Below are 22,096 nucleotides of genomic sequence, written 5' to 3' on the forward strand. Positions count from 1 at the left end.
ATAACCAGATGAGCGAAACATTTGATGTTCATAGAACTGTACCATTTATTATTGTACACACACCGGGTTCGACCCTTCTCAATGCGACTAAAGATGACATGGAATGTTACAGTAAGATCTTGCATAAAACTCATTGCTGTTGAGAAAATTTCACAAAAAAAGACCATCCTTCATGTATTTATTATGATTTTTCGTTCTTTCTTTTTAAATGATTTTTGGATTTGATTTTCAATCCAAATACGTAATTCTTAATTACATCTTTAACACTATCACCAAACACTGTACATTAACTCCAAAGGGGGGAAAAAACCAAAAACCCATAAAAACAACAAACACTGCAAATTTAACATAGCAGTTAATACATCGTTAAAGTCGGCCAATCAGAGTCTACCGTCAGCTCATATTAGAAGAAGCTTTGAACGATGGGATTTGGAGCTGTCAATCAACAGTTACCATGACGTTTGCCATGACGATGGGGGTGAATCGTCCTCGCGCGCGGCGTATGAAACAGTCACATTCATGTTTGCGGTGGAATAAAAACGTTCAGTCACGATTCGCCGTTCTGCACTTTGGAGACGGGTGGTTGCATGAAGTCTTTGAAGGGTCCCAGGGCGTCTTTGAGGGCGGAGCTTACTTCAGGAGACGAGCAGGTGATGCACTCCACCAGCGTCGGGTACAGCGCGATCACCTGAGCCCACACGTTCCCGTCCACTGACGCCCGGACAGGAAGAGGAAGAAGAGAGAAATGAGCAAAAACCTGGAGCCTGCCTATGAGGCTTCAAAGTGCTGTCTAGATAGGCAATAGAATACTTAGCCCTTCCAGCAATATGTTTTCATGTTTATATTTCATGTAGAAGTTTGTTATGGCTGATTTCAAATAATCAAAATGTTGAAGGACAACCCCGTCTCACCGTTCTCTGGTTGAGTCTTTTTCAAGGAATCCATGAGAGTGCTGATGGCTTTTAACACAAAGATGATCTCAGTCACTTGTTGCCTTGAAGGTAAAAAAGACATGGTGAGAAACACTTAGAATCAAGTGCTGTGCAGTTTAGTTAGTAACGTCAACTTAGAAACAGACAGAAAATACAGTGAAAGCGAATTCAGTGAATATGTCCAGCTCATATTTCATTCCCAAAAATAAAAAATTATATTTTGCAAAAAACTATTGAAGCTTATCTTTAGATCTTTATTAATACTGCAATTAATATATATATATATACATATATAATTTTTGCAAAAAGTCTGTTTAGCAACCAGCAACAGAGTGAAAGTGAATTTGGTGTCCAGCTCATATCCATCCCCCCAAAAGAAAGAAATTGTATTTTGCATAATAAAGTCTATCTTTAGAAATATTAATTATATTTAATTATACACTTAAAAAAAAAAAAAAACATGACACTTAAACACATTTCCTCCTCAAATTATTGCAAAAATGTATATACATTTTTAAATGAGTAATTATTTAATTAATTATATATATTTTGATATCTTTCTTTATTCAGTTCAATTTCAATTCACATTTATTTTTAAAGTGCTTTTCACAATACAGTTTTTTTTCAAAGCAGCTTTAGAGAAAATGCACGTTTTAATCATACAATGTCATTTGGCCCTAATGAACAGGGAATCGTGCATTAAATTACAAAACTTCCTTAATGCAAAGTGTAAATATTACTGAAAAAGGTAGAAATAAAGAGTCCTTTATTAAAAAAAAAAAAAAGTACTTTATGCAAAAATAATTTCTAATAAAAATTTTTGTGGGGGAGCTGTTGAGGTTAGCAGACCTGGGCAGCGGGCAGCGTCCACTGAGTCTCTCGTCCTCCACGTATCGCCGGAGCACGTCCTGCGCCCTCTGCAGCAGCACTGACAGCGCCATACGGGAGATGTAGCCCTCCTGCGGCGTCGACACTTTATTACTGAAGGAGAACTGCAGGAGCGTCTCAAAGCACACCTTAGAGAACTCCTCCCGCATCCGGATGTCCATTTCAGCCTCTGCACGGGATGAGAGGGGACCGTTAGGGTCTTCATACTACAATCCTTGTTTCTGACCAGAGGTATTCTCTATTTAATGCCATTAATCTCATTCTGTTCCCCACTGAAAGCTTTCATGTGACTTCAGAAGTAATGGAGTATATATATCGCCTAAGTCTAATGGATCACTTTAATGATACACTATATTGCCAAAAGTATTGGGTCACCCCCTTCTAATGAATAGGTTTGACTACTTTAGTAATTTCCACGAGTACAAATCTTAATGTTTAAGCATATAATGATATTTTAGGGAATTGTGTGCTTCTAATTTTAAAGCAACAGTTTGGACAGGACCCTTTTCTATTCTAACATGACAATGCCTCTGTGTATAAGGCAAGGTTCAAAAAGAAATGATTGATTTAGTCAGTGTGGAAGAACTTGACTGGTACTTCTATGCAAGAACATTTGTGACCCTGGAGCACAAAACCAGTCATAAGGGTCAATTTTTTTAAATTGACATCCATACATCATCTGAAAGCTGAATAAATAAGCTTTCCATTGATGTATGGTTTGGACAATATTTGGCTGAGATACAAATGTATGAAAATCTAGAATCCTTGGAAGCAAAAAAAAAATCTGCATATTACTAATCAAAAATGAAGTTTTTATATATTTACAGTAGGAAATTTACAAAATATCTTCATGGAACATGATCTTTACTTAATATCCTAATGATTTTTGGCGTAAAAGAAAAAAACAATAATTTTGACCCATACAATGTATTGTTGACTATTGCTACAAATATACCTGTGCTGCTTATGAGCTCCAGGGTCATATTTGGTCTAATATCATCTTTCGAGTGTGTACATGACAAAATCTTCATTTTTTAAATCAACTATTGCTTTAGGAACAGTTTTCACATCATGAATCAGATGAAAATGGTTGTGTTTTCACTCCGTACCTGTGAACGATGATGACTGGGAGTGAATCGATCCTTTATTGAGCATGCTCATGATTCGACCTACGAACTCTTTGGGTATGAAATTGGCAAATGGTAAAATCTCTGTGCTGATCAACTGCACCACCTAGAGGGGAAAAACAATATATTTAAAATATATTTTATATATTCAATATAAATATAATATATTAAAGATAGTCAAATAAAATATACAAAAATGTTTTAATATGATCATATTATTAATATAATATACATAATATATTATTATTATACATAACAAATAGTTACAGTAGTAGTTTATTGTATAAATATATTTTAAAATATATTATTATTATTATATTTTAATACATTATATATTATATATTTAATATAATGTATACAATATAGTTAACATGTTTTCATTTTCTATAAAATTTCTATTTATATTTTTTTATTGTTTTATGTGTATATATACACATACACAAACACATTTTTAATTGTTTTTTTTTTTTAAATAATGTATCATTATCAAAATATCTCATCATAAAATGTCCAAATATCAGTCTCACAGATATATTGGCCTGCCACTAATTGATATAAGTCGTAATAATAATAATAATAATAATAATAATAATAAAAATAATAATAATAAATCTAGCTTAAACAGAGTTTATTAAAAATCCTTTTGGAATTCCAGCTCTGGAATTATATGTTCGTTTCAAATTTGGCTGTGTGGATCTACTGTCAGATGAAATTACCTCGACATCTATAGCTTCATTCCTCTGGAACTCTTGTATGGACAGATTATCTGGAGGTGTGCTGTGGGATACAAGAGGAAAATGAGTAAGAATGGATCTGAAATCACTGTTTTCTTTTAATATATCATGATAGGTTGGACACCTTTTGGTAAACAGGAAGTTTTCAAAGGCATTCGCCAGCTCCGGCCACATCGTGTCAAATTTGCCTGAGGATGCTTGTTGCCGGGCAACAGGGAGTCCAATGGAAAGCACTTTGAGCAGAGAGGAGACGGCCAGTTTCCAGGTGCTCTCAGCAGGACAGGCGTACTTCAGACCCAGAGGAATCCTCAGAGTCTAAATACAGAGAAACAGAGAGGATTGATTCTGCTTTTAAACCCGCACAGATAAGCCTGTAACCTATGGAGGCTAAGATGCCCGGAAATGCTATTGAGAAGGCATCATATCTAACAAAACTACTAATTCACAACCAGTGCTGGGTAGATAACTTACAAACTTGCGGTCCATTACTGATTACAAATTACATGACGAAAATTGTAGTCAGGGTTGCCAGGTTTTCACAACAAAACCCGCCCAATTGCTACTCAAATCTAGCCCAAAAGTGTTTTGAGGGAGGTTCCCCTGTAAAAATCACATTACGGAAAACCGCAGACTTGGCAACACTGATTGTAGTTAGTAACACAATCTGGATTACACATATTAGGTAATGTAGTCTGACTACTTTTTGATTACTTATGAATATGATTACTGTTCCATACTGATAAAAAAAAGAGAGAAAGACAGACAATACATTTCATTCTTTGTTAACAATATCATGAAATGCATTAAACATTACAGTACAGCAGGGTTTCTCAAACTGTGGCTCATGAAAAAAACTGTAGGGTTTTCATGAAAAGCTAAAAATTAATGTAATCATAAAAATGACAAAACCTTGGGAATCCCTCAATTGCATTAATAAACATGAAACTGTGGCATTACATGGTCAAAGTCTTCCAGGTTTGATATATTTTGGTCCAGACCTGTAGTATTAATAAATAGTGAACGTCACTGGATATGATGAAGACAGTATTTCATAGTTATGCATTGGCAGCGCATAGTAACTTGCATAATTATTAGTCTCATGTATATAAGTGGTAGGTTCATTTAGAAAAGAAAATTTGAAAGAATAAAATAACTAAAAGGAAAATTTGAAAGATGAATGAATCAATTATGAATAGTTTACAGCCTTTGTGTGAATGATATGTATTAAAAAAGTAACTGTAATCTGATTATGAGCATTTTAAGTACTTAATGTTTGGAATCTGATCACATAATCCAGATTACATATAATCAGTTACTACCCAGAACTGTTCACAACATACCAGAAAAATCAATTATATTTGTTGAGGTCAGTTTTATAAACATGCTTTGTACCTTGATGATGTTTTGTAGGACTTTCTCGTTGATAACAGCTTTGTGACAGGCAGTTTTATGATATAGATCAACCACCACCTCCAAAGATCTCTCCGCAAACGGCACATAGTTTAAGGCCACCCACTCCGCCTGGACACAGACAGAAAAGAAAAACAAAATAAAGACACTGAATATAAAAAACAATGCATTATTAAACGAACAAATGTCTCCTCCTTAGCCTCAATGACAAATGCCAGAGTATCAGAGAAGGACTGTGAATAATCAACACACAAACACTAAATCTCCACGGCCAGTCTCCACATCGGCTCTTAGTTCAAACCAAAAATAAAAATCACATTTTTATCGTATTATCCCTACTATCTGTAAAAGGAGCAACAGGACTGGACTAAATGCAGCAGATGACTGGAAATACAGTCCCTACAGATTTCCACTTCAACACTAATAACATTTGTGTCAAATTTCAACAAGTTCCACGTTACTCTGACACGGACCATAATATTAGATGAAAAGCAGCAACTACAGGCCAAGCACAACACTGATACACAACGGTGAGTAGATTTGTTTATATCAGCCCTGATGCCAATTTGAGCAAAAGTAGTTCAGAGGCTTTAGATTCAGCATTATTTAAAGGTAAAGTGGCACCAAAGGCAATTGTAAAAATATTGGGGGGATAAAAAAAAAAAATTGTACCTTTAAATTTTTTTAAAATATATTGTACACTAAATTGTTTAATTACATTTTTTGGATGATATGTGCAATTTGAACAGCTGTCACCAAACCACAAAAAGTCATGTCATACTAATTTTTACACATTACATTGGAAATGGAAGGATAGGTCAAGCACATTGCATTGTGGGATACTGTATTTCATGTAGTTTTTTTTAACAGTACACTATGATAAATGTAGTAGGTCACTGAAATATGCTATGTATATAGAAAATTGGCATACTATGCTCAGTATACATACTACATACTGTAAGTAAGGGTAGTATGGTAGTATGCTATTCAGAAACATAGTCTTTGTTTATTGACCATACAATTCAAAAGTTAAAAAGTATTTAAAAAAAAAAAAAAAACTGTTGGTGACGTTAGAGAGTTTGAAAAATTGGCATGAAATTAAAACTTTTCACCACACGGCTCTAAGAAATGTCATAAAATAACTATTAATTTGTCCAAGTTTATTTTGGCAGTTGTTAGAATTAATGAACAAATGAGGCTGACGGAAATGAATGGTGAAAAACAAATGTTATAACAGTATGAAAGAGCGAAGTTTGTCTTACAGAGCAGTTAAATGGAGCTGAAATTAGCCGAAGGGAAAAACGAAGAGAAAACGAGAGACAGAGATATAGAGGAAGACAGCGGGAGGGAGGAAGAACTCACCGGTGCAAACAGTTGGATCTAAAGTGGATCCGTATGAGGTACAAAAACAGAACAAGAGAAGATCAGACAAATGTTTACTACCACTGCTGATCACAACCGCACAACACACTAATGAAACTACTTTCAACGATGACAACAAAGACAAACAAACGTTTGGTTTGAAAGTCATGTTTAAACATACTTTGCACCTAACTTAAAAGATGGGATAGCATTTCAATATTTCACATTTCAACCAGTTTATAATTATAACTAGTAAACTGATCCACATCTAGTTTAAAATGTGTGTGATTAAAACTTTTTAAAAGTAACGACATGGTCCAAAGTACTCAAACATGACTAAAAGAAGCACAATGCACAACTGAAAGAACATAAAAACACCAAGCGAAGAAAACTAAATCAAATATTTTCTAAACAAAGCCACTGAAACCATTATCCATTGTCCCAAAATATATATTAAATGGTCTTAGAACCACATAAAAACTGAGGAAAAAAGACAACGCCATAAAGACACAACTTTAAACACAGCAAAAGAGCATAGACTTCAAAAAAGCAGAAGATAGATCATCACATTTAGAAACGGACACAGAAATGAATGTTTTATGATGATGATAAGTGTGTGTATGGTGAGTCATAAAACAAACAGAACAAAAGCAGATCCACCATCTTGAAAACAGATGGAAAAAGTGAAGACCACGTGAGGTGGAAACAGGACAGAGACTCACCTGGTTGTATTTGGCATTGGCCACATGTTTGGTCTCCATCTTTCCATACTGAGGAGGTTTACAGGAGAACTCCACGAACAGCAGAAGCTGCTCAAAGATGGCGGGATACATCACCTGGAGATTCTCCGAACCCACACAAATTGCCTAGAACAATGACATACAATCTCATTCAAACATCCAAAAAGATGAAGAGTCTGCAAAGAATCTCAAATCACAATCACCTGATTTAGTTAATATAACAGATGTGTAATAAATCAAAAAAATCACAATCAAAAACACAAATTGTGTTTTGGTGTAGACACAAGTCCACTTGTCATCAGAGTTTGGTTTGTTTGATTGGTTGGTGGAAATACTAGGAATGGGACTGAATGGATGATTAGTGCTTGTTTGGTACTTGCATTAATAATGCAAATATTCCGGCCCACAGGGGCAAATCACACAACAGAATCATCCAAGTGTGAAAACAACCACAAATACTGCAACCAAAAAAAAACTCTTGACGGTCCACTTAAAAACATAACACTTCATTAAAAGGTTAGTTCACCCAAAAATGAAAATTAGCCCACGTTTTACTCACCCTCAAGTCATCCTAGGTGTACATGTCTTCTTTCAGACGAATCCAAACAGAGTTATATTAAAAATTAATATAAGGCTCTTAGAATGGGAGTAGGAGGGTGTTTTTGTTTAACAGTCCAAAAGTAGTCAAATAAAGCGCGCACATCCGTAATAAAACGTGCCTCACACGGCTCTGGGGTGAATAAAGGCTTCCTGAAGCGAATCCATGCATTTTTGTAAGACAAATATCCATATTTAAAACGTTATAAACACCACGCGACGGAGAGAGAACAAAACAAAACGCCAGTCACGAATTAGAAGCACAAAATGAGGATTTGTGAAGAAAAATGTCAGAGGATTTTGATATAAGCCCAGAGGAGACTGGTTTTCCTTTGGTAAAGTAAGGAAACTTTGCTTCCTTTGCTCCTGTAAACAAACGTTGGTTTTCGCGAGTCCTTTCCGCCGTTTATATCGTTTTAAATATGGATATTTTTCATACAAAAATGCATCGATTTGCTACAGGAGGCCTTTATTCACCCCCGCAGCCATGTGAGGCACATTTTAAAATGGATGGATGCGTTTTATTTGACTACTTTTGGGCTTTTGAACAAAAACACCTGCCTACTCCCATTCTAATACTTGGAAGAGCCAGGACTATTTTTAATATAACTCTGATTGGATTCGTCTGAAAGAAGAAAGTCATAGGATGCCTTGAGGGTGAGTAAAACATGGACTAATTTTCATTTTTGGGTGAACTAACCCTTTAACCAAATTCTGAAGGTGTTCTACCTTCTGCAGGACATCAAGGGCAGTCAGGACCGCTTCCTGCAGGCTGGTGAGAACCGCTTCCGTGTAGGAGGGCAAGATGAAAGGCGAGGAGTCTGAGCTTATGGGTACCGACACGGCTCCATGCAGAATCACCCCCAGCTTCTTGAGATCCTCCATGCTGAACCCTCCTGCGATGTGCTGGTACAATGCTGGAAAAATCTGTATTAGCGCCGTCAAGAAAGGCTGACTGGGTACAAACACTAGTTTATCTGTTCCACCACTAGGGGGTCGCGTGCACTCGGTTCCTATCCGGTACCAAGTGTTCCACGCTGACCACCAGAGGGCCGAATCGTCCAGCTCCTCTCCAGGGGGTGGAAGTGAATGTTGGGCACCGTAGCGCTGGGCTAATCGCTCAGCGAGGGAATCGGATCGGACTAGGGGTCTTCCTGGCCCAGAACCTTGTAGAGACTCCATAAGGACAGGAGGAACGTCCATAGCGAGAGCGTCAGGTTTATCTGTGTCTTTAATGGGCGTGACTAGCTGGAGGATCTCCTGGAAGCTCTTGAGGGCAGCGAGGGAAACTTCATTGTTCTTGCTGAGTGCAGCAGACTGAATGTGGTCCAACAGAACCTCCCAAGCCTTGAAAAAGTCACCTGCAAGCAAGAACATAACTTTTAGAATCAAATTCTGAGATACATCTTTGAGAACCACATGTCTCAATGCTTACCCAGCTGCTGAAGCAGGTATCTCCTGGTGTTGAAGATCCGAGCTACGCCCGCGAGCGTCAGGACCCATGTTTCCGCCCACTGTTTCTCTGCTGTGTCGCGTGAGTGGTGGATGAGGATGTTTCCACCTCCGGATTCGATCTTTTCCTTGTCGGCCGTGGTGGAGGACTTCCTTACACAGTCCAGCAGATGAAAGAGAACCTGCGTGAGCAATGAGGTTTGGTTATTAGCAACAATAACAAAGGAATTTGAACTAGAACTGGATTTAATTCAGTCTCCGGTTAAGTCTGACCTAACAAAGCAATTTTAACTAGAAGTGGATTTAATTCAGTCTCCGGTTAAGTTTGACCTAACAAAGCAACTTTAACTAGAACTGGGTTTAATTCAGTCTCCGGTTAAGTCTGACCCAACAAAGCAATTTTAACTGGAAGTGGATTTAATTTGGTCCCTAGTCAAATCTGATCCAGTACCTTCCAAACCACGATGTTCCAGGTTGGTGGTTGAAGCAGCGTTCCGTGAGCAGCAATGGTGGAGAACATTGTCTGGCCGGCACTTTTCCTCACAGCCGGCCGTGGGTCCACACACAACTCACCCAGCTTGGCATACAGGCACAACCACAGGCAGTCAAAGGGTGGCGCAGGGTGGAAGGGTCGGTTCAGAGGTTCACCTTTATCTTGGGCCTGTTTCAAGAGAACGGCTTCCTCCCGCTCCAGCTCCTCTGTAATTGCTTCTCCCCTTTGGAAGAAGTAGTCTGAGATGTTCCACTGCAGGGGAAGAAGAAAACTCTTGGTCATCAACTCAGTCAACTCAACTATCCCAAAGGAACACTCAACACCTTCAAGGTAAGGCTAAAGAGTCTTTACAAGCAACATAAGCAGTACTCCTCACCAGCAAGCCAATAGACGTCAGGCTGATGTTCAGCTCCTGGTTCTGGAGCCCAAAGCTGCCGGCTACATCCACCACAATTTGGAGGCACATGCAAGGCATTGTGGGTAGGAAGTCGGTCACCACCAACTGCAGGCACTGGAAGGCTGTTCGTATGAGGGATTCACTGTAGAACAAAAGGTATATTAGATACAAATGCGACACTCCAAGAGCCACACTTCAGATCGAAATCTTGACTTCCTTGGTCAACCAGCCTCATAAGAAGAACCATGCAGGTTGACTAAGCAACACTAATTCGCATAAGCCAGCCTGGACCAAAATGGAAATTCTTGCTTGTCTAAGATGGTATTTTCTGCAAGGTCAGGCAGTGTGTCTCACCCCTGGTCATTGCGGATCGCTCCAATGACCCCCAGCACCAGAGGCCATCCCGGTCCGAGACTGTCTCCCTGGTTCTGTAGGATCTGTAGGACACACTCCAGCTGTTTCTGTCGGATATCGGCATGAAGGACGTTGGAGAGCTCCTTCAGAGGGTTCAGAAGCAACAGCTGCAACCTCTGAGGAGAACAGGGGATTGGTTAAAGATGTCCAATCAATAACCCAAGTCAAACTCTGAAGTAGCACTGATTTCCGATCATCCAAATTAATTTCTACCTGGTTCTGGGACAGCGGTGGCTCGTGTTTGAAGGAGAGTCCAGCTTTGATCAGCGAGGTGATGGCCTCTGCGCCCCACTCCCTCATTCGAGCGTTAGGATGCTGACAGACCTGACGAGATAATTGCACAATAAGCTTCATGTTCTTTTTCAATATTTTCTTTCGATTTTGTGGTGAAATATGACACATTCTTGAGCGACTTTGTGTTGTTGCTGATTTCATTAATGGGTGAATCTCATAAAGACAAATCAAATATTGCAAAAGGAGGGTGAAGACACATGGATGGACAAAATAACATCAATAAAAAAAAAAAAGAGCAAAGCAATATATTGTTCATAAAAATAAATCATTATACAAATAAAGCATGCACACAAATTACACAAAATATAAAAAGACTGATTTGCAAAATATTCTTTAATTACCGTATATAAAAAAAATGTAGATCACAAGAGGAAACATTGCTTATTGGATCTTAATTGTGTGGATCACAGATTGGCGTGTTTTATGAATGTAAAAGTGAAGGTTTTGTGGCAAAGCAGATGATTAAATAATCTCAAAATAATGTGGTCATCACCGTCAGAAAGGTCCTTTCACATTATTCGCATTAAACTAGTCAACTAAACCTGACCCTAACCCAACCATTTAAACTTTGACTCCAAGCTGTACAACACACAGCTGAAGATATGAAATAACATTCAGAGAGTAATTATCTTATAGAATAGCTGTTCTGTGATCTGCTTTTCATGCGGAGGTCATGTGAAAGAAACTTAAGTGTGACAATCGAGATCAGCTTGAAAACAACATCTGATTAGCACAGCAACAGGAGGCTGATTCATTCCTGAAAACATTGAGCTTCATAAAGGGTGGCGAATGACAGATCGATTTAAAAAAGAAGAGTCACTCTTTAGAGAGCAGGATATCTGAATTGAAAAAGAAAGTTCAGCACTTACCTTCTACAAAACAGACATGTCGCAAGAGACAGAGGAGGAAAAAAAGACGGAATAAGACAACATGAGGACATGAATTGTGCTTTAGCATTTACACAACTACAGAAGAAGTGTGAGTACAGCAGACAAGGACAGCGAGTAAAGACCAGAAAGATCAGAGGGGCCTGCCAAGTATTAAATATTAACATCTCAGAATAGGGCTCATCTCATTACAATATTTATTTATTGTTAATTAGTTGTACAGTTATTAGCAATATTTGTTTTAGTAATATTAGTAATATTTCAAGACCCTGAAGCAATATTACTAATGATTAGAGCTGAAGCACACAGAAAGATTAATGTTAAACTGTGTAAAATATCAATAAAACCAATGGACAAACATATATATATAATAAATACGCATCCAAATTGCATCCAAAATAAAAGTTTTTGTTTACATAATATATGTATGTGTACTGTGTTTATTTATGTATATATAAACACACACACATACAGTATATATTTTGAAAATATTTACATTTATATACATTTAAATATATTTATATTATTATATTTTATTTTATATATAAATATATTTAATATATAAACATAACATATTTTTCTTAAACATATACATGCATGTGTTTGTATTTATATATGCAAAATAAATATACACCGTTATATATCCATAATTAATAAATAAATGTACATAAACAATACATCCTTGATAAATAAATATAAATTATAAATAAAACAAAATGGACAAAGGTGGCTTCAAAATGAGTATATATAAATATACTAACAGTATAAAACAGTATAAATAAATACATATAAATGCATAGTAAATAAAAAATCTAATAAATAAAAATAATTTAAATAAAGAAATTATATATACATAATACATAACATTAATAACATAAATGCATTATAAAATATAAATAAAAATAAACAAAGATGACTTCAACACTAATCAGTACATATATAAAGAAATACATATAAATAAAAAATAAATAAAACACTAAATTGTATATACATTATAAATAAACAAAGAAAAAAGCAAATACGCCTTGAAGACTAACAGTCTAAACAAACAAGCAAATAAATTTGTTTCAAAAGCAGAAACTGCGTTGTTGGTGTGGATTTGGCCTCTGGACTCACCTCCAGTAAATGAGCCGTCAGCGGCCTCCAGAGAATCTCGATCCGGTCCATATTGACCAGTCCGGTCTCTAACAGTTTGGCCACCGCAAACAGAGATGGCTCCTAACCACAGAGATAAGAGAAATAGACAGATGAGAGCTGAATGATTATGTTTTGATTAAATTCATCTGTAATTAGCTTTAGCATCTGAACGCACCTTGTTGTTTCCGTAAGCCATTTCCATGGCCTCCATGGATAACGAGCACAGAGCGTTTATCAGGTGATGCAGAGAGACATCGTCCAGGTATCTACAATCACACACACACACACCATGTAATTCTACAACTGATCTACAGGAACACGTGACTGTTATAATTTAACTAAACAGTAGCACTCTTTAAAACTGATTTGATACTAAGTAAATCAAGTCAACTGAATTATTTCTATTCTGATGTTGGCGGATTCTTACTGTGAGCTTTCAAAGAGTCTGGAAAGGATATTTGATATGACGGGTAAATCGGTCATCACAGCTGTGGTCAAAACCTGCAACAGGAAAGAAATAAACACCATTATAAAGTCATAAACACTTAGTCTCCTCTTGCTTGCTTCCTAGTCTAATAAACCAAGTATTGTATATTACGAATATTGCTTTTGTTCCTCTTTTGTAAGTCACTTTGGATAAAACAGTCTCCTAAATGCATAAATGTAAACATTTATGAGGAGTCCTAGTAAGTTGTATATCTAGACCACATTTTTGGCAACAGACTTGTTTCAAGACAAGACCTAAAAAACTATTTGTAGCATTAGTGAGCAATATCTTTATGTAAAAAAAGTGTTTCCTACGAGACAAAAATGCTGGTGACTTGGAAACCATCTATGATGCCTAAAAATGCTGCTGACTTAAGAGAATCCCTGATGTACAAAAATAATACAGTCAAGTCTTATTACATCCCTCAAATAAACCCTGTCGTCTTGCAACGTGCCCATGGTGCACATAAACACTGCTGTCTCAAAAAGTGCCTGTGATGCTCAAAATGCTTTCTAGGTAGACAGCTCACTGGGTTTTGAACAGGGCTGATATCAGTGTTTTTTACCGTGCTTGGACCCTCCACAGCCCGCCCGGGTTTCAGAACTCCACCAACAGCCGGTTTCAGACCCAGAATCCACACCAGATGCTTATAGAGAAGAAGAGATCAAAATTAGTGAATGCCAAATACACATAATCAGGCAAAAAAGAAAAAATTAACCTCTCATTCTTTAATAAGGAAATATATTACTATTACACTGTATAATATGTAATTATATATGAATATTGTACTGTAAAATAAAAAAGGTATTTATTAATAATAATAATAATACTTTTACAGAGCAAAGGTAAAACTACAATACTAATATTTATTTCTGTCTTTCAAACATTAAATCATATACTATGTTATATTAATTTGTAAAATGTATTCTATATTACTATTTATATGTTAAATTTATTTTCAAATTGTTTTGTATATTATTGTTTATATATTACATTGTATTTTAGTAAAATTTATAGTATTATACTTTTTTATAGTATTTTACAGTTTAAATATATTTGATTTTATATATATATATATGCATATATTATTTGTGTGTATATATATATATATATATATATATATATATATATATATATATATATGCATATATTATTTGTGTATATATATATATATATATGCATATATTATTTGTATATATATATATATATTACAATATTATACAAATAATATATATTATTTGTAAAGTGTATTGTATATTGCTGTTTATATATTTTATGTATTAGCAAAATGTATTGCAAAGCGTGTTACCGTTTACAAATTATATTTATTTGTAAAATGTATTGTATATTTATTATATTTAAGTATTTATAAACTGTATATATCACTGTTTAAAAAGAAAAAGTATTATTATATACTATATTAAAATATTATTATTATGTATTATATTTATTTATAAAATATATTGTATGTTACTGATTATAATGATATTAGATTAGATTAGATTGTATTAGATTTTCAGTCAGGCATGTCATCAGCAAAATGACAAAAGAAAAAGAAGGAAAACCTCCCCATTTATGCATAAAATGCATGAATAAATTTAAATACTCAATGTTTTGCAGTTTGCATTTTGTAATTCACATGGGTTGTACGTTGGAAAATACAGAAATCTATATAAATGTGGAATAAAATCCCTATACAATGATCAAACATATATTTCCTTATCGTGCATCTTATCGGTCAGTTACTGGTAAAACCTGGTCCGGAACAAGATAAGATAAAGACAGACAGATAAAGTGTGTATGTTGTGGAGATTAAAGCGTGTTCCTGTACCTGTAGCGTGGCTAAAACCAGCTGCCATGAAGTTCCCAGATAAGCACCGTGACAATGAGCCAAATTCAGCAGCGTCCGCATGCACTGAATGTTCTTCGCTGTGAGCTGATTCACAGACAGAGAGAGAAAGAAAAGCCCTTGGAATTAACCTGGAAAAATATTCAGCTGCACTTGAAACTGCTTTAGAAATGAAGTCAACAACTCAAGAGTAGCTTGAGTTACTCTGTAGTCATAATTAGGTGTCTGTTTGCCTTTATTAGGACTAAATCTCTTGTCGTCTGAAGTGCTGTTGCACTCTGCCATAATTAACATCATATAAAAGCAGCAGAAATCTGTGATGTTTTCGATAGCAAGGTAGACGTGTGTGATTTACCACTACGGTGCCCTGCGGCTGTGTGGTGAGCGGCTGACCCACTGCTACCACCTGCTGGTGAGACTCACTGGACGGACTGACGATCTGCACACTCTGACCCTGGATAGAGTACACTACACACACACACACACACACACACACATTAAACTACATACACTTACACACACAAAGGTCCTAAAGCTTGAGGCCAGTGATGCACCGAAATGAATTTTTTACTGAATCACGAAATATTTTCCATTTAGACGAAAACCAGACTGAAAATAAAGTTTATTTAATAACAGCCCTGCATTAAAAAGTTAAATAAATAAATAAAAACAGCTGATTTACAAAAAAAAATAAAAAATTATGCTTAGTTCAAAAATATTTTAAAAAACTTTCCACAATGTAGTTCTTTTTTTATTTTTATTTATTTTTTACGTAATATGAATGAAGATTTGTCCACTTGTGTATATGTATCAGCTTTAATGCAATCTGCATTAATTTACAATCTGTGGAAAAATGTTTAAATACTCCAATAATGTCAAAGAACTTTACAAAAACAGAAATATACATTTTTTTATTTTGCTATCTTCTGTTGGAAAGAGTAAAACACCCACAGATGCAGCAGAAAACATCTGGATTATATTTGCATTTTCTTCTATCACCGGCCATAATTTTAACCTTGAAATCAGGATTAGGCATAAAATAATGTGAAATGCATGTGAAAATGGGCCGAGGATTGAACAAATAGTAATCTGGTTCAGATGTCTTTGAGGCAGTTTTTCTGCTGATTAAAGGAGAATACAAGACTTTATCACCTTAAAAATGGTTGTCAAAAGCAAAAAATGCTACAAAATGCAAAAAGTGTGACATGCTTGAGCAAAACAAGCACTATTTCTGGAATCGGCAACCCAAAATCAGTAAGAAACAAGTATTTGATTTCATTTGGCAAATATGATGCAGGTCAATGATATCAATTAATTCAATTAATCAAATGAGTTCCATGTAAGAATTGAAATTGCACATAAGGCTGTTTTACGTCAACTTTTTCCATTTTGACAGAATTTGAAAACTGAGACTTTGTTTCTGAGCTTATTGTAATTATTGGATGGCAGGAGGTAGAGATGCACCGATCGACCGGCCAGGGACCGGAATTAGCTGATTTTCTGCATGACCGGCTCACACGGTCACACTTACGGCGACTGATAATGTATTTATGTCGTGCCAGATGAGGGTTGCGCAGCCTGAGTGAGTGTGAGAGAGAGACTCGTGCAGAAATCAAAACAAATGAGCACAACAGCACATAGAAAGTTAGGCTAAAGAAATTTATAATCTATAATTTAGGTACGCAACATTGTTTTTGCTAAATTTTGCAGATGAAAATAGTTCCAATCAAAGCCACAGCAGAACCGTTGTGTGTCTCCCGGTGTTTCGTTACTGAATGAATCCACGTTTTTGAACGAATCAAGTGAGTCAATGATTCATTAACCCATTCATAAAGACAGTAGTCACTAGCCTCGTTACTGAATGAATTAGCCGTTTGAATGAATCTGTTGAATGAAGGACTAAATGACTCACTCATTCAAACATCATTTGCCGCCACCTACTGGTTGGGTTTCATATTTAAAACTATCATCCCAACATTTCTTATTTGTATGTTTAAAAGATATTTAAAACATTAATCTTATAAAATTCTTTATGCACTCGAAATTTTGCAGTGTAAATGCATTGTGGTAACATGGTAACAGCTCTATAGTTTCTTATTATTCTAACTGAATGAATTGAAACAATGTAAGAATTTGACGTGAAAGATGACACATTTAATAAGGTTAGTGAAAAAATTACAATTTAAGAAACATAGTGGGAAATGACATCTGTTTTGTTATATACAGCAGCTCCTTGCAGTTAATTGTTATTTCTACCTCTTTTCTAGTCACAGAGCACTTTATTTTGAAAGTTGTTTAAGTGAGAGAACATCTGTAACTTTGTATTGTTTAATAATGTTTTATTATGTAAAAAAAATGTTGCATTAAAAAAGTATAGATTTTTGTTTGTATATACTGTCAATTATAGTTTTTAGAAAGAAAATCGGAATCGGCAAAAATCGGTATCGGTATCGGCACGTCACACTTACAACAAAATCGGAATCGGCCAAGAAAATTGCAATCGGTGCATCTCTAGCAGATAGACTACAAATAATGTTTAGTGAAGTTTTGTTCATACATCACCTGAAATACATAAACTAAAAGATCTCGGTTCATCAAAACGAAGATCTATTAAAAACGAGAAATTTATATTGTTAATCCAGCACTAGCATCCACACAGCTGCACCATCGGAGAAGAGCTCAATGATTTTGACCTTTCAAAACTGTTTCGGGTGACAATGAGTTTTCGTTTTTGGCTGAAACTGCTTTGAAGTGCTAAAATCACTGACCAAAACTGTATTTTTGGTTGTTTATCCACTTATCTGCTTATCATAAATTGTATTTGACGTGAACATCAGCATGCACCGCTCTCGTACCTTTATTGGAGAGGTTGGCAGTGTTGCTGCTCAGGATGGTGAGGGCGTAGTGAGGAGGGAGAGACGCTTTACAGATGGCCGTAATAAAAGCGTCACGCGGCGTCACCAAACCCAGACGGCCACACAGAGACGCCATGGACAGCTCCGCTTTCAGGATGTTTTCTGTGGCCGTCTCGTCCGTACTGACACAAACACGGCAAATATCATCAATACAGTCAGTCTGGTATGATTTATATATGCTAATTAGATTCATTGTGACCATGGACCACAAAACCAGTCATAAGGGTCAATTTTTTTAAAATTGAGACTTATACATCATCTCAAAGCTGAATAAATAAGCTTTGCATTGATGTATGGTTTGGCTGAGAAACAGCTATTTGAAAATCTGGAATCTGAGGGTGCAAAAAAATCAAAATACTGAGAAAATTGCCTTTAAAGTTGTCCAAATGAAGTTCTTAGCAATGCATATTACTAATCAAAGATATATTTATGTAATATCCTAATGATTTTTGGCATAAAAGAAAAATCGATAATTGTTAGCTACCCATGCGACTTATGACTGGTTTTGTGCTCCAGGGTCACAACTGTAATCCAAGTATAAAGCTTTAGCTATTACAATAACAGTTAGGATATGAATTATAGCATATAGTGATGTATTAAGAAAGCGTCCCATACCTGGCGTCCAGCAGTAGTGAAAGGGCCGCCAACAGGCCGCACCAGCAGGCGTTCACCATCTCCTCCCAAACCTCATGAGCCACTGCACAACACATACGGCATCAATACAGGGACAAAATACTGTATCACTGATTCTGACACTCATAATGAGCAGGTTAGGGTCGTGTGGTTTATATAACATTTACTGTGTAATATCATACATAATTTGGTATCTGATTGTGTCCTGCTATTCAGCTCAGATTCTGTTTTTTATCTGACTTTGAACTGTTATATAACTGTTTAATTTGTAATTTCCCTATAAGTCAATCCAGATGGGATATTGCACAAAAGTCATTCGCACTCTCTGAATGACAGAACTTAATTTTTATAGCTCAAGTATAAAATATACCACTTGCACACATTGAATGTGCATCATTCAAATGAATCAACTTTTCACATTTTATATTTATATTGTACTTATACTTGGTCATACTTTAGTGGCACACTAAAATAACACAAAATATTATTGTGTTACTGTTTATACATTTCATAACTGTAAAATTTATTGTAACTGATTATATTATATATTTTATTATATTGTTATATTAGATTAGATTCATTTGTAAAAATCCATTGTATATTATTGTTTAAATATTATATTAGGTTTGTGAGATTTATTGTGCTATATTATATTATATTGTTATATTATTTTCGATTAGACTGAATTGGATTAATTTGTGAAATTTATTGTATGTTACTTTTTATATATTATCAGATTTTACTTATCTTTTGCTGAATTTATTGGATTTTCTGTTTATATATATATATATATATATATATATATATATATATATATATACACACATTTGATTATATCATATTATTGCATTATATTAGATTAGATTTATTTGTAAAATGTTTTGTATCTTCTGTTAATATTATGAATTATATATTACATTTGTTAAACGGGTAACACTACAATACAGTCCGTTAGTTTACGTTAATTAATGCATTAACTAACATTAAATAACAATTATCAATACATTTGTTACAGTACTCATTATCATCTTTAAATGTTAATAAAAGTATAAATTATTAATAAAAATGAATAAAAAAGTCATAAAAATGTATTAACACAACTGTTCCGTGTTAGTTCATGTTAGCTCACATCCATTAATTATTATTAACACATACATATGGATTTTAATAACGTGTTAGTAAATGTTGAAATAAATATTAACTGATATTGATAAATCATTTACAAGTATTTTTCATTGTTAGTTCATGTTAACGTGTTACCATTACACATACTGTTTATTACATATTATATTATATATTGCAACACCTTACATAAAGTCACAATATACTGGTTTTGCAGTATTTTGTCTCACAGCCAGAGGTCAGCACAGAGCATAGTCTCATTATTAAAGAGATGTTCTGCAAATATACTTCAGGTTAAGAGATTCAAAGACCTCTGAGATGATGTCTTTAAGCGCACAAACAAACATGTGACGTCGACATGAACTCACTGGGATCCTGACGGCGGCTGTCTCTCTGTGGAGGACTAAGAGGCTCCGCCTCCTCCCTCATAGCAGCTTCCTGTTCCTGTTTGGAGAGCTCTCTCTCGATCATAGACGTGATTCCCCTCACCAGATCCAACAGGGCACTGAAGGCCACAGACATGGCGTAACCTTCAGGGATGGAGGGCGGCTCCACCTTATCCAGCATCTCCAGACTGAGAAGAAACACACGTTACACCAACATACCACGACTGATTTACCGTTTAAACGGAATTTGTAAACTAGTCAACTAGTCTAGCAGTCAAAACAAAACAAAACAAGTATAAGCGATCAAATAGCCTATTTAATCTATTAATCAACCAGTCAAATCCCATACTGAATGCAGCTGAAAAATAGATCATATACATGCAATGTGCATTGTACATTAAACTTAAGTGTTCACTAAATCAGTGTCAACCAATATAGACATATTATTAAAATCAATTGAATCAAAAGCATCTGTTCACATGACAGGCAGCAAAATTACACAAAAATATAAAGCAAACCAAATTGATGTAAATAACTAGAATGTCAACTAGACTTTTTCAAAATAATGTATTCATTTTTAAAATGCAACATTAACATGGTAGTAACTTTCCTGTAGACGTACAAATAAAAAAGCAAAACGTGGAAAAAAAAAACATAACGTAAATGCCTAATATGTTGACTTTTTCAAAATAATGTATTAATTTTTTAAATGTAACATTAACAAGACAATAATCTAAATATAGCCTATAATGCAAAACATAAATGTGCAAACATGACTAGTATGTTAACTAGACTTTTTCAAAATATTGTATTCTTTTTTTTTTTTAAATGCAATATTATCACGACAGCAATTTGACAGTTTTTAAAAATATAAAGCAAAATATAATTGTGCAAAAAAAAAAAATTCAAATGAAGTGTGTGGTTTTTTCTAAATAACGTATTAATTTTTAAAATGCAATATTATCATGAGAGTAATTTGAACATAGACTTTGAAAAACATAAATGTACAAAAAATAAAATATATATATATATATATATATATATATATATATATATATATATTTTAAAATTTAAAGCAAAACATAAATGTGCAAAAAAAAAACCTAGACTTTTTGAAAATAATGTATTGATTTTTGAAATGCAACATTAACATGACAGTAATTTTAATGTTTTTAAAAATAAAACAAATGTGCAAAAAACTAATAATAATTATGTAAATGAACAGTATGTCAACTAGACTTTTATTGGTTTTTTAAAATGCAACATTAACATGACAGTAATTTGAAATGTGCAAAAACAAATGAATGTAAACAACTAGTATGTCGACTAGCAGCAGCAGTATCATTTAGTCGACTAGTCTCGCACATCCCTAGTAAAAACCAGTCAAAACTGAAAGCGTAGGTCACTCACTAGGTGGCTTTGGCACTGCCCTGGACGCTGACGTTCATGAGGGGGATCCAGGTGCCCCGGTACTCAAAAGCGGCCTGTGTGATCAGACCTCCTCCTGCTCCTGCCGCACCTGGACCTCCCTGACCGGACGCCTGTGAACCCGACACCGACCCACCTGACACACACACAGTTTGACTTTCACATGAGACAATCAGTCATTATATGAGTCAAAAACATGAAGATCTCAGCGTGTGTGTGTGTGTGTGTGTGACCTGCAGGCGTGCTGGTGGAGGAGGTGTTTCCTGCACTGGGGAGGATGAAGAGGGACTGGATGAAGGAGCCCAGAGCGTTGACGATGTCTCTGAAGACTTTGGTGGAGTGCTGCTTCATGTCGTACGACTGACAGAAAGACCTGCACACATAATACCTTCATGAACTCCAGAAGAAGAAA

The 22,096-nt window shown here is 35.2% G+C and overlaps 1 protein-coding gene across 4 annotated transcripts in view; it reads right to left on the reverse strand.

Annotated features, from left to right (window-relative positions):
• Nucleotides 1–22: 22 nt before the first annotated feature.
• The window catches only part of mon2 (MON2 homolog, regulator of endosome-to-Golgi trafficking), a 37,702-nt gene continuing 15,628 nt past the window's right edge, over nucleotides 23–22,096 (reverse strand). Inside the window, exons 10-36 of one of the 4 annotated variants that reach the window (XM_058767328.1) lie at nucleotides 21,918–22,057; nucleotides 21,667–21,820; nucleotides 20,239–20,444; nucleotides 18,731–18,812; nucleotides 18,056–18,237; nucleotides 17,763–17,807; nucleotides 15,556–15,668; nucleotides 15,183–15,287; nucleotides 13,917–13,997; nucleotides 13,292–13,365; nucleotides 13,040–13,130; nucleotides 12,844–12,945; nucleotides 10,760–10,870; nucleotides 10,487–10,662; nucleotides 10,112–10,274; nucleotides 9,694–9,987; nucleotides 9,226–9,424; nucleotides 8,520–9,151; nucleotides 7,176–7,319; nucleotides 6,454–6,471; nucleotides 5,074–5,202; nucleotides 3,806–3,996; nucleotides 3,664–3,724; nucleotides 2,930–3,053; nucleotides 1,782–1,989; nucleotides 912–994; nucleotides 23–711 (exon numbers count right to left, since the gene is read on the reverse strand). In XM_058767328.1, the coding sequence (XP_058623311.1) occupies nucleotides 548–711; nucleotides 912–994; nucleotides 1,782–1,989; nucleotides 2,930–3,053; nucleotides 3,664–3,724; nucleotides 3,806–3,996; nucleotides 5,074–5,202; nucleotides 6,454–6,471; nucleotides 7,176–7,319; nucleotides 8,520–9,151; nucleotides 9,226–9,424; nucleotides 9,694–9,987; nucleotides 10,112–10,274; nucleotides 10,487–10,662; nucleotides 10,760–10,870; nucleotides 12,844–12,945; nucleotides 13,040–13,130; nucleotides 13,292–13,365; nucleotides 13,917–13,997; nucleotides 15,183–15,287; nucleotides 15,556–15,668; nucleotides 17,763–17,807; nucleotides 18,056–18,237; nucleotides 18,731–18,812; nucleotides 20,239–20,444; nucleotides 21,667–21,820; nucleotides 21,918–22,057 (4,072 nt within the window). In that variant the 3' untranslated portion in view covers nucleotides 23–547. The remainder of the gene's footprint in view (nucleotides 712–911; nucleotides 995–1,781; nucleotides 1,990–2,929; nucleotides 3,054–3,663; nucleotides 3,725–3,805; nucleotides 3,997–5,073; nucleotides 5,203–6,453; nucleotides 6,472–7,175; nucleotides 7,320–8,519; nucleotides 9,152–9,225; nucleotides 9,425–9,693; nucleotides 9,988–10,111; nucleotides 10,275–10,486; nucleotides 10,663–10,759; nucleotides 10,871–12,843; nucleotides 12,946–13,039; nucleotides 13,131–13,291; nucleotides 13,366–13,916; nucleotides 13,998–15,182; nucleotides 15,288–15,555; nucleotides 15,669–17,762; nucleotides 17,808–18,055; nucleotides 18,238–18,730; nucleotides 18,813–20,238; nucleotides 20,445–21,666; nucleotides 21,821–21,917; nucleotides 22,058–22,096) is intronic. The other 3 variants (XM_058767330.1, XM_058767329.1, XM_058767331.1) reach the window with 3 other exon arrangements.

The sequence above is a fragment of the Onychostoma macrolepis genome, chromosome 25 (genome assembly GCF_012432095.1).
Source record: "Onychostoma macrolepis isolate SWU-2019 chromosome 25, ASM1243209v1, whole genome shotgun sequence".
In the NCBI taxonomy this organism is placed as follows: Eukaryota; Metazoa; Chordata; class Actinopteri; order Cypriniformes; family Cyprinidae; genus Onychostoma; species Onychostoma macrolepis.